At 42.7% G+C, this 17,283-nt stretch overlaps 2 protein-coding genes across 2 annotated transcripts in view; one reads left to right on the top strand and one right to left on the bottom strand.

Annotated features, from left to right (window-relative positions):
• Positions 1 to 439: 439 nt before the first annotated feature.
• Positions 440 to 9,417, bottom strand: ddx59 (DEAD (Asp-Glu-Ala-Asp) box polypeptide 59). Its single transcript, XM_071518898.1, has 8 exons — positions 9,385 to 9,417; positions 7,926 to 8,829; positions 5,862 to 6,044; positions 5,358 to 5,447; positions 4,671 to 4,922; positions 3,033 to 3,185; positions 2,203 to 2,331; positions 440 to 710 (listed from the first exon to the last, which is right to left on the bottom strand). The coding sequence occupies exons 2-8, from the start codon at positions 8,808 to 8,810 to the stop codon at positions 450 to 452; spliced, it is 1,953 nt and encodes a 650-aa protein (XP_071374999.1). The 5' UTR covers positions 8,811 to 8,829; positions 9,385 to 9,417; the 3' UTR covers positions 440 to 449.
• A 1,791-nt stretch (positions 9,418 to 11,208) lies between these two features.
• The window catches only part of camsap2a (calmodulin regulated spectrin-associated protein family, member 2a), an 82,921-nt gene continuing 76,846 nt past the window's right edge, over positions 11,209 to 17,283 (top strand). Inside the window, exon 1 of the mRNA XM_071518887.1 lies at positions 11,209 to 11,398. Within this exon, the coding sequence (XP_071374988.1) occupies positions 11,260 to 11,398 (139 nt within the window). The 5' untranslated portion in view covers positions 11,209 to 11,259. The remainder of the gene's footprint in view (positions 11,399 to 17,283) is intronic.

Raw genomic sequence — 17,283 nt, 5'->3', positions numbered from 1 at the left:
GTATTTATGTGATGCGATACTTTCATTGATACCCACTGGGAAATTGTGCTTTGTCTTGCCCACAGAGAGGTCAGAGGTCACGGTCAGTTAGAGCAGTGGTTCTCAACATGGGGTCCGGGGACCACCAGGGGTCCTTGAGGGGGTTCCAGGGGGTCCCCAGCAAATTGATGAATTGTTAAACTTCACCATTATTTAATTTACAAGAAGTTAACACAATGAGATAATGTAGAATAATGACTGTTTTGATCAGCCATTTTTTTTTCAAACAGATATAGAACATTTTAGAATAGATCAGGACAGGGTATGGAAATACACCAAATTAAAGTTATTTTTCTTTATTTATCAAAACAATAAACCAGGACAGGGTTAAGTTATTTTTTCTTTATTTATCAAAACAATAAACAAGCTTAACATTTACACAATAAATACACAGCGCAGACAGAACGGCGTCATTTCTTGCGGCGGTCGTGTTTCCTGATGATGTCGATGAGGTTGTTGGTGGTGACCAGGGCGTCCTCGGGCCCCGGCCTGGCTTTCTGCCGGTCCCTCCTCTGCTGCTCGTGCAGGTGGGGCGAGTTGAGGAGCTGGGGCGGCAGGATGGAGCCCGTGGGTTTCACCCGCTTCACCACCTCCAGGAACTGACGCTTGTTGTTGTTGTTGAGGAAGGTGATGGCCGTGCCTCTGTGGCCCAGCCGACCCGCCCGGCCCACCTGGAGAGGAAGAGACGAGAGGAGAAGAGAGGGGTTACAGTTGAAATTGTAATCTTGATTATACAAAAACAGAAGGGTAGGAGCGCTGGATTTTTTGCAACGAGACAGAACGCCTTGGACATTTTTTTTTGCTGGGAACTGCAGGTTTTGACTGGATCATAATGTACTGTACATTTTCAACGACTTCCCATGCACTAGCTTATTCTGACTCTGATACTCCTTTCTTTTATTGCACATTTTGTAACATCTTCACTATATTCAGCAGGCATTCTAGGTTGAATTAAGTGTTCCAATACTGCAGATATGCCAATATTTGAAGATGATTAATTGTGGAAACTAAAACTGCAATATCCACTTATACACAATTAATTGCAGCCCTAATTGAACTATGACAGACAAGAAGGTATTAGATATTTACCAGAGCTTTCCAATTACAGTGAGAAACAATAATAGTCTGAAGTTTTAGGATATTACTCTATGTATGAGAGCAATATGTGTTGAAGATGCAAAATGAGCTTCTGAAACTGACTATTAGTCACTGTCTATTGCTTATTTTGAAATGTATTTATTGTTGTTCTGCCTGTATGTAAATGAGCTGCTGCTGGCTTGGCCAGGCCTGCCTCATAACAGAGATACTTCATCTCAGTGGGACAAACCTGGATAAAAAAAAGGTTCAATAAAAAGTATCAAAGTTATAAATGATAATATTCAATGATTATTAATTGTTGAAACTGAAACTGTAATATGCCATTATACATGATTAATTGTTTAGCAGACTAACAAGCATTCCAGTAAATAATAGTCCAAAATGGTTGAAAATTATTCATTGAGGTGAAGAGGGATACATGTAAGCTTAAGTGTAGGTGCAATGTCTGGGTATTGCTAGGTGTGTAGGTAATTATAGGCATAGGTGAGTATAGGTCTGATCACTTTTCAGCAAGTTGGTTCTAAGGTGCCGGAATTTCCTTTTGAGCCTTCTGGATGTGTCGTGACCCTAATTAAATGAAACCAAGACAGTGGCCATATTAAGCTCAGCTGCCTGCTTCCTCCTTTGTGTAGAGAATAAAGACATAATAGTTGGCTGCTAAGAGCAAAAAAGATTAAAAGCAAGATTAGTAGATTAGCGAACACCAACACAATCCATGTTTAGCTGTGACGTCACACGACACTGAAGAAGTCTTTGTAACAGGACGCAAGCACAGCCATGTAGCTGAAATAGCTTCAGGTATTTCCCACACAAAGCCTGACATCTTCATTCAATGAAACATCTGTGATTGGAGAGAGAGACCCGCTTGACAACCCCTCCCTCATCCACCCTCTCTTCCTCTAACATAGGTTTCTACATAGGCGTTCACCCTAAATAGCACAAGATATATAGATACAGTTCCGCCAATGTCATCAAGACAAGTTCCTGTGTGTTCACTGGAATTGGCACGTTAAGTATGATTAAATGTACTCTACAGGACACAAATAAAGTTTTCTGCCCACTAACCTGATGGACGTACTCATCCATGCTGGACGGCATGTCGAAGTTGACCACCAGTTTGACGTTGACCAGGTCCAGCCCTCTGCCCAGCACTCCTGTACTGACCACCACCTCGAAGTCTCCCTCCAGCAGGCCCTGAGGACACAACAACACAACACAGACATTACATCATCAGGCATGGTCAAACCTATACATGACCAAGAATGACTAGTTTTTCACAGTTGGTGTGTTCATACTCCAGCAACTCACCAATACCCAGTAGTGTCATGACTACATTCATTGATATTTTTATTTGCCATGGTACTTGGCCCTGTGGAGTTCAATGGCATTACGACCAGGGTTAAAAAATACATGGATAAAATTAAAATGTCTACCAAATTCTTAAAAAAAAAAAAGTGAAATTAAATAGTCTTTCTTCTGTCTTTTAGGTTTTAAACTGTATTAAAATGTTCTTTGAAAGTGAAAATAATGAAACAGTATCCTTCTGCATATCATTTTATAAGAAACAAAAACAGCATTGTATTAAGTAGTATGTACTTTTCTTTTTATTACTTATCTTTTAATTATATTACTCTCTTTTTAACTACTATTTAATGTACTTTGTACTTTCTTTTAATTATATATGGATGTTCCTTTTGCTTTTATGTATGTAAAGCAGACTGAATTTCCCCTGTGTACAAAATGTGCTATATAAATAAACTTGCTTGCTAAGTCTCAGCTGTAGGTGTCTGTTGCCTTCACCAGTAATTCAGGAGCGATGCTCTTAGATACCAGACATGGGCACATTGCTATTCCACCCACTTTACTGTCCCTGTCCTGGTTGCCACTGGCCTCACCCTGAGGATGCGGTTGCGTTCCCACTGGCTCTTGTCGGAGTGGATGGCCACGGTGTTGAGGCCCGTCACCTTGGCGACCGCCTCGCACAGCAGGTCCGCCCCCAGTTTACAGTCCACAAACACCACCACCGGAGGCTGGTACAGCTTACTGTCCTGGAAGAGCACAAGGAGAAACGCAGGTGTGAGGAGTGGAGAGAGGTCATCTTTTTTAGACATTTTTATATACTGATCTTGTTCACTAGGTTTGCTTATGCTTTGCCTGTGATTTATGGTGAATCTTTGAAGCCTTTTTAATGTGATTTGTAGTCCTGTGTGTGTGTGCCAGAGGTTGATTTCCTAACTTTTGGACAGAATCAGAGGTAAGCATCTTTTAAAAATCCTCCAAAGAGAGAGCCAATATTCCCTCTGTACAGTAAAACAAGTCCGTTACTCAAACAATGATCTAACAACACTTAACCGCTGGGTTGATGAAAGCAGACCCTTCCTGTCCTGCCCTGTATAAATGGTGCGAGCCATTGCTCAGATTCCTGGAGCGGGGCCATGGCTCAGGGCCCACCCATTTCCTCCAGACGGTGGGGGGGGGGGGGGGGGGGCTGGGCTGCAGTAGCGGCTGTCTAAATATGGTGTAGTGGGGAGACTGGTCTTTGGCACGTCTGGAATTCCCAACTCTAACAGGCAGTTAATACAGTTCCAATGCACATGGAGATGCTGAGTGATAACTCTGCTAGAAACTCACACTGAGATGGAAGAGCTGCTTTTTGTTTTTGTCTCTACCAAGCACTTCCTTATTCTCCACAGAGAACAATTAGTCTTGATCTGAAACAAAAACTGCTTATATGGCCCAAAGGGGCGGTGGTAGCCTAATGGTGAGAAGCAAACTTGTGACATAACCAGAGAGTGGACGGTTGCAATCGTCACTGGGAAAATCTGACGTACACACACACACACAGTGTCCAAGAGTGGAAGACTGGTTATACTGGGCAGCTCTCAGGTACGAATTTAAAGGAACAGTTCACCCCAACATGATAATTCCTTCGTTATCTACTTACCCCCATGTCAGCTGAAACTCCATTGAAGACAGACCCACACAGACCCACACACACACACACACACACAGTGAGTTAGCCCCCATAGGTCCATCTCAGCCTTCTCTTAAACTATTGAAGTTAACAAGGCCATCTTTTCACACCTCCAAAAAAAGCATAGTGTCCATCAACCGGGCCCATGACTGTTGCGTTCTGCTTTTTTTGAGCTGTAAAAGATGGTCCTGTTAACATAAATAGTTTTTGGAGAAGGCTGAGCTGGATCTACAGGGGCTGACTTGTGTATTTGGTGGTCCTACAAATTTCAGTGGGATTTTGACTGACATGGGGGGGTGAACTATTCCTTTTTTTCAGCTCTGACCTCCTGTAGAGCTGGTAGATTCAGTGTCTTGCTCAAAGACACTTCAGCAGAGCGAGTGCTTGCTGATATGGGGGCTTGAACCCCCATATCAATCCACCACCCCGCTGCCCAAATGTCTAACTGAATGAGCGGGAACCAGGGTGCTGCTGAAAAAACAGAGGATGCGTGCTGGTGCAAACCTTCCCTGGCTAAATCAAGGTTTAAAAACAAAACAATAATAATTCTCTAACTCACATTGAGAATCTCAAACAGCTTCTTCTTTTTGGAGGGCTCCTCCACCCACAGCAGGATCTGCCTGATGTTGGCGCAGGGCTGGTTCTTCTCTCCGATGGCGATGCGGACGGGGTCGCGGGTCAGCCGGGCCGCCAGCTGCTCCGTCCCGGTTGGGATGGTGGCGGACGTCAGCAGGGTCTGGTGCTGCTCGGGGACTTCCTCCAGAACCTCCAGGACCTGCTGCTGGAAGCCCATCTTCAACATGGTGTCGGCCTACAGGACACACCACACTGACATTATTATATGACCCACATACCCGTATACTTATATACTTTCTGGACCTGTTTTTGCATTCTTGTATTCCCTCTTTTTATTTAAACTGCAATTTCCCCTCGGGCATCAATAATATCCTATCCTATCTGACTGGATTTGATTACTGAATGTATAAATGTATATATAAAGAGATATGTGTAGACGTTGATCCTAGGGTGGAGAGAGATCCCAAGAGCTGAGGCATATTGATGAATTTGGGTGCTATATTTTAATTAAAAAAAATATATATTTTCGAGGCCATCCGTTCATTTTCAAAAACCTTTAAGGCCTTGTTTTTCCTCAAATGCATACACTTTTAAGAATTTTCAAGACAATGGGAACCCTGATAACATAAGTGTTGAATTACAAGGAAATTAGTGAAAGTGATTCTCATACCTCATCAACCACCACAACCTTCACTTTGTCCAGCTGCACCGCCTTCTGCTTCAAGATCTCAAGGAGTCGTCCAGGGGTGGCAATGACGATCTAAAGGGAGATGAAGAATAACTTAACGATGACCTGGGAGGTCGAAGGTTGAAATTAGGTTTGTCAGACAAAAAGAAAAAAAATCTGTCAAAAATGAGTGTTTGTTCAAAAACCTATGGAAAAAAATGGTTTTGTACATATTCTGAACTGGAAGTATACGTAATTGTTGCCAGAACACCAATAAAAAAAACCTCACTTCTTCAAATGAAATGTTTCACTCTCTTTTTGTTCAGTTAGGAACACAACTTAGAATGTGGACACAAAGATTTAGTTATTCTAAGTATGATGACATTGAGTAAGAATGTTGTGATTGCTTTGGTGAACTTTTTTTTGCAAAAATGAAAATAAAACACCAAGTTTGCCTCTGAAAAAAAAAATAAAAAAAAATAAATAAATAAAAATGAGTGTTTGTACTTGGATGCTGCGTTTGAGGCGGTGGAGCTGCGGGGGAAGCGGCATGCCGCCCACCAGCAGGGCGGTCCTCATGTTGGGGAGGCCCATCACCAGCTCCTGGGCTTGCCGCTCTATCTGGATGGCCAGCTCCCTGGTGGGGGTCAGGATGAGAGCCGCAGGGCTGCACACACCGTCAGTGGGTTTCTGGGAGAAAAGAGAGGGATACAGCATCTCAATACAATCGGTGAGATTTAGATCTAACAGCAGTTTTGTGAATGTAATGCCGTTTAGCAGCAGACTTTGAAGTCCTGGATGTTACACTTTCCCACCAGCTCATGAACACAGCATCAACTGATCCTGTGCCCAAGGTTCTGTCCACCAAATTTCAGCCAAATCTGTGCGTAACTTCTGAGATATCTTGCCAACAAACAGAGAAACAGGGGCAAAAACATAACCTCCTTCCAACTTAATTGGCAGAGGTAAAAAGGAATAAAACAAGCAACTACAAAAGAAATAAAAGGGTTAAAAAAAAACTACATGAAAGGCTGTCTGCATTTTTTAAGAGATGATGCCAGCCTAGGCTCCTAAGATAGATGAAGATATGTTGTTTATTGTATCAGATATCCAGATATTAAGTAAAAGGCCTCCACAGTCAGCAACAGATCACAAGACATACATGAGCAAGGCGAGAGTCTGAGTAAAGCAGCATTTTGTCAACAATTTGCCAGACACTGTAAATGGCTTTGGATGCAGCGTAACACTCAATACAGGTAAAAAAAAAAAATACTAAAAAAAAAAGTCTGCTTCATTCCATGTTTTGAAAAGTTTAGTTTAGTTCAAAGTTCAATTCTATTTTCCCTCAACATAAGTAAACTTCCTGTTCCATGAAATTTGAGGTTGCAGCCTGGCCGCAGATAAAAATAGTCCTCTGCCTATGAATTACTCATTGCTTTTGTTTCATGGGAAGAGAGCCAGAGGATGGAATTGGGCTAGAAACTGGACTGTCCCCACAAACTTTACTTTACTGGTCCAATACCAGGACAGAATGTGCGCTCCAGCAAAAAGTGTGTGTGTGTGTGTGTCTTTAAACCCATCTCCAGGCATTTCTGATAAAAACGATGGCTCTTGTCTTTTATTTATACCCTCCACCTCCATTCCTGGGGGTGTGCACATGTTTTGGTTTCTGTCCAGCAGCAATATGCCTGACTGATCACTGGATCCTCACGGCTAAAGAGGAGCTCAGTTGCTTCAGTGTGTGTGTCATTTTCCCCAAGTGGTATAGAGACTTGAATACACACACACACACACACACAGCCTAAGTTCATGTGATGTACCTTGTGTCTGCTGTCACACAAACCCTTAGCTGCACATCATCAGGCATCAGCAGAAATCTGGCTGCTGTAGTGTAAAGAAAAGTGGGCGTGTGACTTGCAGGTTGCCGGTGTTGTGCCAAAATGTGTCTCCCCTGGCAGTGTGTCTTCACCTTTATTTCACACACCAGGGAAAAATATAAGAAAATCACTTCAATGTTTGTGGATTGTTTTTGTTAAAATGTTGTTAAAATGATAAAATTTTGTTCAAATGTTTTTCATAGGATTACCAAGAATGACAGCCTCATAATAACCAGAGATCACGCTTGTTTGTAATGTCTCAACCACAAGCGTCCACTAATTCTACAAGGACGTTGTCAGGCTATACATTAGTCTACTTGTCATTTTATTGAGCGCATTTCCCTCATGATCACTTCCTTCTGCAGGGGTGAAATGATGGCACATTGCCAGGGGGAAACACATTTCTTTAGGGGATACAAATTTTAGCACAACACCGGTTTGAATCCCTGGACCAGCCAGGAAAATCTGGGGTGGTAAAGTAAATAAGTAAATTCTCCAGTCCCTCAACAACTGCTGCTACTCCAGTAGAGCTTCTTCTGGTTTGTACTGGGCAGCTCCTAGGTGTCAATTTATGTAACCGTATCAATGTGAAGCGAATAGGGCACTACTGAGAAAAAAAACGAGCATGCACACTCTGCAAACCCTCCCTAGATAAAGGATAAAAAAAGAGGAATCTGATGTCTCTGTACTGTACCTCCAGTGCCCTCACTACCACCGGCAGCAGGAAGGCCACGGTCTTCCCTGAGCCCGTGTCGGCGCTGGCGATCACGTCCCGGCCCGTCAGACCCACGGGAACCATCTGCATCTGGACCGGCGTGGGCGCCTCGTAGCCGGCCTTCTTCAGGTTGCCGCTCAGGGTGGCGGGGAAGCCGCAGTGCTCGAACTCAACGACGGGTCTTCTGACGTCTCTCCCCTGGGCGTCGATGCCGAGCTCCCGCTTGACCCGCTTCACCTGCTCCTCCGTTAGACCGGATATGAACGGATCTTCTTTGTAGGAATAGCCTGTTTTGAGTTTACCAGCGGCACCTGTGTTGACAGCCGGCTGTTGAGGTTGCGGAGTCGTGTCACGTCCAGCTGTGTGTTCACGGCTGAACGCGTCCGCCCCGGTCCCCAAACCCATCTGGGCCAAGTGTCTGGCCTTGCATTCAAGGCTGCAAACGTCGTTGTCGGTGCTGTCGCAGATGTACTCGCCATAGCGGCCGCACATCACACAGACGGGCTCCCCCGGCTCCGGCCATCTCTGGCTCTTTCTGAACGATTTGACAGGTTCCTCCTCCTCCTCCTCCTCCTCCTCCTCCTCCTCCTCACTACCACCTGAAGAAGACCCCTGCCGGTCTTCACGTAGCGGGCTCTCTTTCACTGTTGCAGAGTCTCCATCCGCTTGTCTCGTCTCTTCCTGTGTTCTGGTGTCTTCAGGTGCCTCCTCCCCCTCTGTGGGAGTTGCAGCAGAGCTCTGAACAGGTTTCTCTGGACCCTCTTCGCTGCTCCTCTCCTCTTGACCCACCTTGCTCTTCTTCTTCAAAACTTGGCCTGAGCCCTCGGCAGGTCTCTTCACTTTCAGGGCTCTTGGTATAAACATGTTCTTGTTTTTTATTATGCTGTGAAAACAGGAAAACAGATGTCAGCAACGGTGTAATGTAAAAACTTTGGAGTAGTTGGCGTTTCTATGGGAACAGACTGTAGCTTGTGGGTAGTGTTGTATTTCACAAGTAACTCGGTAATGAAAGGCAATTACTCAACAGCAAAACTGAAATTAGATTGACTGATGATTTGTACGGGAACATACATAGTGGTTTCACAATCTGATAGCTCATGGTAAGTCCACTTCACACGGTTTAAACGGTAAAATACCGAGGAATGTAGTTACTTACGGAACCTAACGTTTCAGCTCTATAATCTCGCAGAGATTTATAGTTTTACCGAAGAAGTAAACAATCCTTTGCAGTCTCATAGAAATCAACTGCCAAGTCAACGGCTCTCACATTTTCCTGCATATTGTCAAGCCAGACATTACCGTGTTTCAAAATGTTCTTATCAAATATAGCAAACTGACAAGTGTCCAGATGTATCTCAGGTGCATAGTAACAGGTAAACAATTAGACTTTACTTTAAAATGTCGTTTTTTTGTCATTTATTGCAGCGCGTTACGTTACCTTCTACCGCTTCCATCCACTCAAAACAATCACCGACGCAGACTGATGACGCATATTTTCTTTGCACGTCGGGAACTGTAGTTTTTTTTTTTGTTTTTTTTTTATAGAATATCCGCTTAAATATAAGACCCGACCGGTATGGTTGTTGTCTTGACTGAAACATTTTGATGAATCCAACCTCTCGTTCTCTTCTTAAGACGAAGAGTCCGTTTAGCTTTATATGAATGGAAAAGCTTATATCTTTTTGTCCATACAGTAGCAGTGTGTGTGTTAGTGTGGGTGGAGAACTACAATGGTTTGTGTCCAGCCTGTGTTTACAACAGTCTGGAATAGAGATATGAAGAATTACTTAACAATCCCTCAGCTCTATCTAATGAAGATCATGTGGACTCGTGTCATCCAATTCATAAAATTTACTTTCAGCTTTGTTTTGTCGCTAATGACATGCATGCTGCCCTCTTTTCATGCTGCCTTCAGGTGCTCCTCTGGAACTGGGACGCTGTAAATAGCCCTACTCCCTGTGGGTGCATGAATGAAGCTACAATTTGGGGAAGGTTGGAATAATTAACAGGTTTTGGCAATGCAAGCTGTTAAGAAGCTTCCCATGACATTATAACTGTGAAGCAGCCCAGGTGTTATTGCGTGATAATGTTATAATTAATGTTTTATTGTGTGGTTACGCCACAGTTAAGCCAGTGAAAAACATAGGTCACACAGTTTTGATAGTTTTCTATTTACATAAAATGCTTTGGAATTCTTGAATTCTACCCAACACACCACTACATTGTTTCTTCTTATGTTGTCAAATTTTATTCTATTTTATTTCATCTGTTATTTTATTAATATTATTACATATTTTTGTTTTTAAATCTATTTTTATTGTATTGCATAGTCATCATTTTTTATTTTTGCATTGGTCTCAAATTGTTTTTACGGTCTACACGTGCTCTGTCTAATTGTCCACTTGTCAGTCATCTGTGAAGCACTTTGAACTGCACTAACCTGTATGAAAGGTGCTATATAAATAAAGTTTGATTGATTGATTGATTATTACAGACATTTTCCCTAGACCGTAAACTGTTAAGAACAAAATGAATACTGTAACAATAGTAGATTTTGTCTTCATTTCCACAAAACTTTACATTGACAGGGCCTTTATTAAATTATACGACAAAACTGTTAAATTATACCTGGACCTTTATGCACCACTAATGATTTGCACAGAATGCCAAACGATAACATATAATGATAAATTGCAACACGGATAGAGTGCGCTCAAATCATAATTCGGATATGTCCGACAGCACTTGAAGGCAGCAGACGTGGTGCAGAAATGCAAGCATATTCCGCGCATGCGCAATACAGCCGCAGCAGCGCTTGGAGAGCGACAGTGCGGCAGGAAAACCGCACCAAGGCACCGAGAGAGATTGAATAGAGGAGGGAATACAAAAACACACAGGCTCACAGGAATACATGGACATGAAAGGGAGAAGCCTTCTGCGTCTGGAGGATCCGAAGAATGGAAATATTTCTGTTCTCCTTCCAGCTGAAGGGAAGGTTTTCCTGTGAAACCCAGGGAAAGCTTTGACAGCTCTTCCGACGGAGCCCATTTCAACTGGTAGAGAGCAGAATGGATGAAAAAATACCAAGAGCAGCGAGTCATTGTGGCAGCGAGAAGGAACAGGACGAATAGCCGCAGTCAACAATTCAAACACAATTTTCACTGAATGAATTGTGAATAGGAAACAGAGAGGCGCCTCATCCCCACATTCCACAGTCGTTTATTTATTTTTTTTTGCATGGGATTCCTGTAGTGGGATGCCCCCGTTTTCTGTCGCTTCATAGGGTTTCAGAAGATAATTCAGGGAGGGAAATATGGGTGAAGTTCAGGACGTCAGGGATTTTAAAAAGACCTTCGTTGCTCCAGCAATAAAGTCCTTCGACCACTATGACTTCTCCCGAGCCAAGATCTGTTGCAGCCTCACATGGCTCGTGGCCAAAGCTTATGGGACAGGTAGGTGGCTTTACTGTGCCTGCCTGCATAGTTCTCTGCACAATGCATGCATATTCATTAGTTTAGATTTTTATTTTGCTTAATTATGTCTGTCAGCATTTTAGGAGAATTGATGAGAACTATAATCCTTTAATAAATGTCAGAAGGATACTATACATATGACAGCAAAACTATAAGTCCTTAAAGGAATATTATAGATATACCATAGGTGATAAAAATACCATCAAGTTCGCCATTCACCTGAGACACACTGCAAGTCCCTATAGGAATACTATAAGGATATCATAGAGATTTTCTGTTAGGTTAAGATGTTTTTGGTTGTAGTTATTTCCCATGGCGGATCATCTAAATTAATAGCCTATTGGAAAGACAATAGATATGTCCCAAGGTGAAAGATAAAACCAGTTTCCTGTGGTGGATCTCAGTGATCAATAAATATGTCTTCCTCCGTGATGGGATGGGAGCCGTTCAGTGTAAACAAGGAGGTGAGGTGAAGGACTGTCCCAGATGATCTCACCTTCAAAACACACTGCATCCCTGTCAAGCTTAGAAAAGGGGCAAATCACATGTGGGGCATTTGTATCTATCTATACAAAAGGTGGGTTAGCTATAACCTCCAGTCACCACCAATGCAGATAAAAAATAAATTATACCTATTTTCAGAAAGGTATTACTCTATTTTTTCCTGTAAAAGGCCTGATATCCTCATATAACTTAAATCACTTTGATACTATTTCCTCTGGTGTAAACTCTGCATATCATATCATAAATGTTTATGCCAGTCTAAACAGGTGGGTAAACCACTAAACCGTGTTTACTAGTCATAAAAATGTTATAACATGGCTGTCCAGTCCACTCCTATGTGAGTCTATGGGTCAAACACAAGTGTAGTGCTGTATATGAAATACCTAGGACTTTAATCAGTCTTTGCTGTATATCATCAGTTCACTGAAATCTTTTTTGGTCAAACTGGATGGATTTACATGTTTAGGCATTAAAGGGGCATTATGTGATCTCTGATCATTATTGACCTCTATTGGTGACCAGTAGGAATTACAGCAACCCTCCTGTCCCCATTAGTCAAGGTGGCCTATAATTGACACAAACAACAAAGTCACATTTTCACAGTAGAGAGGAGAAACCTAGCTAATTAGAACAGAGACCAACAGAAACATCTAGTGAAGAGGTAATATATCACCATGTAAAATACTGGAATAATAATAGCCTACTGCTTTGTCATTTGCTTTTTGGCTAATGAGGCTTTTTTAGCTTTCGTTGCTGAAATGTCTTGCAGTGCCGGTCGCTTGCTTGTAGCACCGTCCCCCACTGAGCCAGAAAGTGAGTTTTGAAAACCAAAAATGAAATCTCAGCACCTGGCCGAGTAATTGTCGGGTTACATCAGTAATCCCATCAACCCCCTGCAGATATGTTGTGATAATTCTGTGCCATGTGACAGTAAATATCATATTTATTGCCCTTTAATTAGCTAACATCATTATCTAGGGCAACATGCCATGGTAGATCAGGTGGGGATTCAGTGTTTTTCTCAGAGACACTTGAACAGGACACATGGCTGTTGATGGACACGTTGGCTTCTGTGGGGATCAAACCTATGACCCTCCAGTTACAGGACGGTCTCTTAAACCTCTAGGCCTCCCGCTGCCACACACAAAGCTTCTGCGGTAGACTGAAGATGACATTAGAGCGGATGAGGTGACAGAACAGAGAGGAGGAACAAGGTGGCTTCTCTGGACTGAAATCTTTAATGTGGAAAAACCTGACGTATGATTGGCATCATGCTTCCACTAGGCACCAGGCCCTACAGCTATAATTAGAGCTGGAACGCACCCTCTCCTGGCCAAAAGAAATTAAAAAACACTCACCCACATTCCCTGCAAATGATTGAAAAGTTCTTCACCACAATCTTGAATCTGAGCCACTCCCTTCAGGTTGTAGGTTTAGGCAATCATAGCCTAAATTACACAGATTGAAGTTCTCATTTATCCCACAAACAGTGAACTTGTTAAACTGCAACAGATAAACTCCTCACTCACACAGTTTCCTGCTTTTTCCATTGTTTCATTTTAATCTGTCCTGCATGTGTCTTGCATTGTGAGTGTGTATTGTGTTGATGCCTCGCTGCAAACCAAATTTCCCATTAGGGACAATAAAATATTGAAGTCTTGCCTATGCTGCAGCAGCCTCTAGCTCAGGGAGGCTCATACCTGTGTCACACTGAGGCTTCTGTGGCTTTCTACCAAACTTTAGGCCTATCTGTTTCCCAAAAGCAACTTGAGACTTAGGTTACGTTCACACTGCATCTGAACGTGTCCCGATTCAGATTTTTTTCTCTCAATTGGTGACACAGATCTGATGCTTTCTAATCATTGTGAACAGTTGCAATTTTCAATTTTGATCTGGATCACATTGATATTTAGTACAAAATCTGATCCAGAGGCATGTGACTTACATGCAACCTGTATTTGGATGCTCAAATTAGAATTTGTCAGCGTTGCCATGACAATAAGTCAATTTTACATCATTCACCTGAGGCAGTTGTCATACTTTGGTAGTTCGGCTGAGCCAACATTAGCATGGAGGACATAAGACAAAGTCAAATAGCCGACTTGATTGGTATTTGGGGAGAGGCCGCAATTCAGTCAAAACTCAAAGACACATACTGCAACCGAAATGTGTTGGAAACAAGCAGAAGTGTAGGTACACAAGTGGCTGTGACGTCTTTTGTTATTGTTATTCTGCACGCTTCTTTTTGACATTGCTGTCAATTCTTATTGGTATCAGATATGGGTTACATCCTAGAAGAGATACGAACAGTCACCCAAAAAAATATAAATGAGCAGCAATTCGGAACTGAGCATGAAGGCCTGCGGTGTGAACATAACCTAAGTTAATCTTTGTTCCGTTCACTTACACTGAAGTAAAAATGAACTTGGTGTGAAGCCGAGTTTTGGAAGCCCGGAGCCCAGGAGTTCGTTGCTGAGGCAGATCGCTTTGCCAGAGGCCACAGAAGAACTCGTACGCTCAGCTTACTCATGCGAGAGAGATAATTAACCGGGTTTCAGTGGGTTTTCAAAGTGTGAGTGGGTGCTATAAAATATTCAGCATTTATGTACTTGTGCCTCTCGCAGTCGCGTTGGCACCATTTTTATCTTCCAGTATCAGGATTTTACAGTTTGTCTGCACAGTAGTCTCCCCTCAGAACCAGAATCACTTTGTTCACCAAGTAAAATAAACCGCGAGGGAGAATTTGTCTTGATAGCACCGGTACAAACAGATACACACAGTAACACAGTGAATCCATCTGTACAATGAATGCAAAAATAAATGAGCTATCAGGCTTCAGGTGTGAGCCGTGTTACAGCTGAGGTGAATCCAAAGACGATTTGTCTGTTCTTTCCCTTCTGTTCTATCCTATTCCAGTCATTGTTTATTGTTTATTCAGATCCCTATTAGTTATTGCCATGGTAACAGACATTCTTCCCAAGGTCAACAAGGAAAATTAACAATGATGCAACTTAAAATATACAAATAAAGTACAAATACAGATTATGATTATCTACTTAAGCTTCATTTGGTCTTAAACACATCATCGCTAAGTTTAAGTAATACGGCTCAGCTGGTCTGTCTGAATATTACAGACAGCGTAAGTCTGTGTGCAGACAAAATGACGTGCCGCTGCTGTAGCCAGAAAGCAGATTATTCCTCACCACTCGTTGTAATAGCCCAGAATACATGAGATCCCTCGCAGATCCTCCGTGTATTTTCAATCAGGACTGAATGAAATGGGCTGATTCCAAAAATATAGCCCTCCAGAGAGAGAAACGAGGGAGGGAGAGAGGAAGAGAGAGTGGGCCGATCTCCAGAACCCGGCCTACGCTCCTCAGAATACTTCTGTATGCGTGTTTTCCCCGTTACGACAAGCCAGGAGTGCATCGAGAATACGAGGCTCCAGTCTGGTGGTGAGAGATGCAAGCTATGCGGCAAATCCTCTGCTCTCGGGAAATGTTATCAAATATGATCAAACTTCACACATTGATAACAGGAAATGATGCTTTCTTTTTTGTAGAAGCCACTATCCAACTCCGGAGGATAGAGAGGCTCGCTTGTGACCAGAAGCCTGTTTGAATGCTGGGAACATCTGGGTGGGGAAAGTGAATCAGAAATACTCTGCATTCCCATATATTAAAGATGCCTTTAATCAAAGCACTAAATTCCAAACTGGTCAGTGTATCTGCTCCATGACCAACAGTTGAACTGTGGAACAGTGTGAATATGAAGCAGGGTGTTGCTGCAAAAGATAACCAAAACCAAAGACCAAAGATAAATAAACCTAATAAAACAGCTGAATGTTACGTAAGAGATAGACTTGTAGTATAGTATTTGATCAAATGTGAATCTGATCAAATGAGTCTCTGTATGTTGAGGTAGGGGCTCACTATCATGGATGAAAGATGGAAAACAAGTGGCTCCAGGGCTGCTGTTCTGTGACCTCTGACCTCCCTGTGAGGAGAGCAAGAGAAAAGATGAATCTCCCTACAGGAATCAATAAAGCACCACATGAAGCTTACAGGAATAGAATACAGGTGCTAGTGCTGCTTTTACATACCTTATTTCCATTCCATAATAACACGTGTGTGTGTGTGTGTTGGAGGATGGAAGTGTAAAGCTGTCAATGTGGCTCACCACGCACCACACTCTCCACACACACACACACACACACTCATTCAAATTTACACCCATCCTCCTGCCTAGTGGTGTGCTGTGCGGGTGTGTGTGTGTTAGCGGTTTCACACAGCGCCGACAGCAGCAGCAAGCATGCACAGTCTCGTCTGAAGCCAATTAATTGTGATTACATTGTTTTATCTGGGGTGGGAAAACAAGGTCTTGCGTTATTTTGGCTCTCAGAGAAACTCGCTGTTCAACAGATATGCTTTCGGTCTTCCACAAGGAAATGTAGCAAGGCATAAACAGCGAAGAAATCATAATGTTTTGAATTATTTGTGGTGCTTTCAGTGGACTTGCTCGAGGTGATACACACACACACACACACACACACACACAGCCTCTCTCTTTGATGTGAGAGGGGTGTTCCCAGGGAGCTGAAGGCTGCGGAGATACAGACTAGATGAATCGATCGGGTTCCACTCCTGCTGCAGTTGCTATAGCAACGTCGAGGTCTATCCACACATCTCCATGTCGAGATGCCACCTAAACACGTGCGGTGAGAAATGAAGCAGGCTTGCCAAAGTCAGGGAATGACAGAGAATTCATCCATGCACTGAGGGAGAAAAGAATCAGCAATAAAGCCGAACCACATTGCAGATTTAGAATAGAGTTGCCATCACCGTGCATCAGCTAGTCTTCAACTTCTGTTTCTGCCCCACTCCTCATTTATTTATCCCTTAGTCTTGTCAAAGTATCTCTCTCTTCATTCATGAGAAATGGGACAAAGGCAACAAACAGTTCTACTTTTTAAATATATAATTTCGACTGGATAGTTCCTGTCTTCTGATGTGAATTGAAAACTCTCCTCCCATCTCCCCTACATTCCTCTTCTACTTTCTCCTTTCTTGTTTCTACCTCTTTCCCCTGCACTTCTCTATTATACACTCTAGGGCAGTGGTTCTCAACGTGGGGTCCGGGGACCACCAGGGGACCTTGAGGGGGTTCCAGGGGGTCCCCAGCAAATGGATGAATTATTAAACTTCACCATTATTTCATTTACAAGAAGTTAACAATTAGAGAATGTAGAAGAATGACTATTTTGGTAGTTTCACTGTTATCACTCTACCTAAAATACATATGGTCATGGAATTCTGCACAAACTCATATCTAGTAATAAAAAGATTCTCAGATTTGGGGTT

Source organism: Centroberyx affinis, unplaced genomic scaffold, assembly GCF_046629955.1.
Source record: "Centroberyx affinis isolate AG114_WGS23_722 - 3 ecotype Tasmania unplaced genomic scaffold, CSIRO-AGI_Caff_v1 ptg000641l_1, whole genome shotgun sequence".
Taxonomy (NCBI): domain Eukaryota; kingdom Metazoa; phylum Chordata; class Actinopteri; order Beryciformes; family Berycidae; genus Centroberyx; species Centroberyx affinis.
The sequence above is the reverse complement of the archived record's forward strand: the minus strand, read 5'-3'. Positions and strand labels throughout refer to the sequence as shown.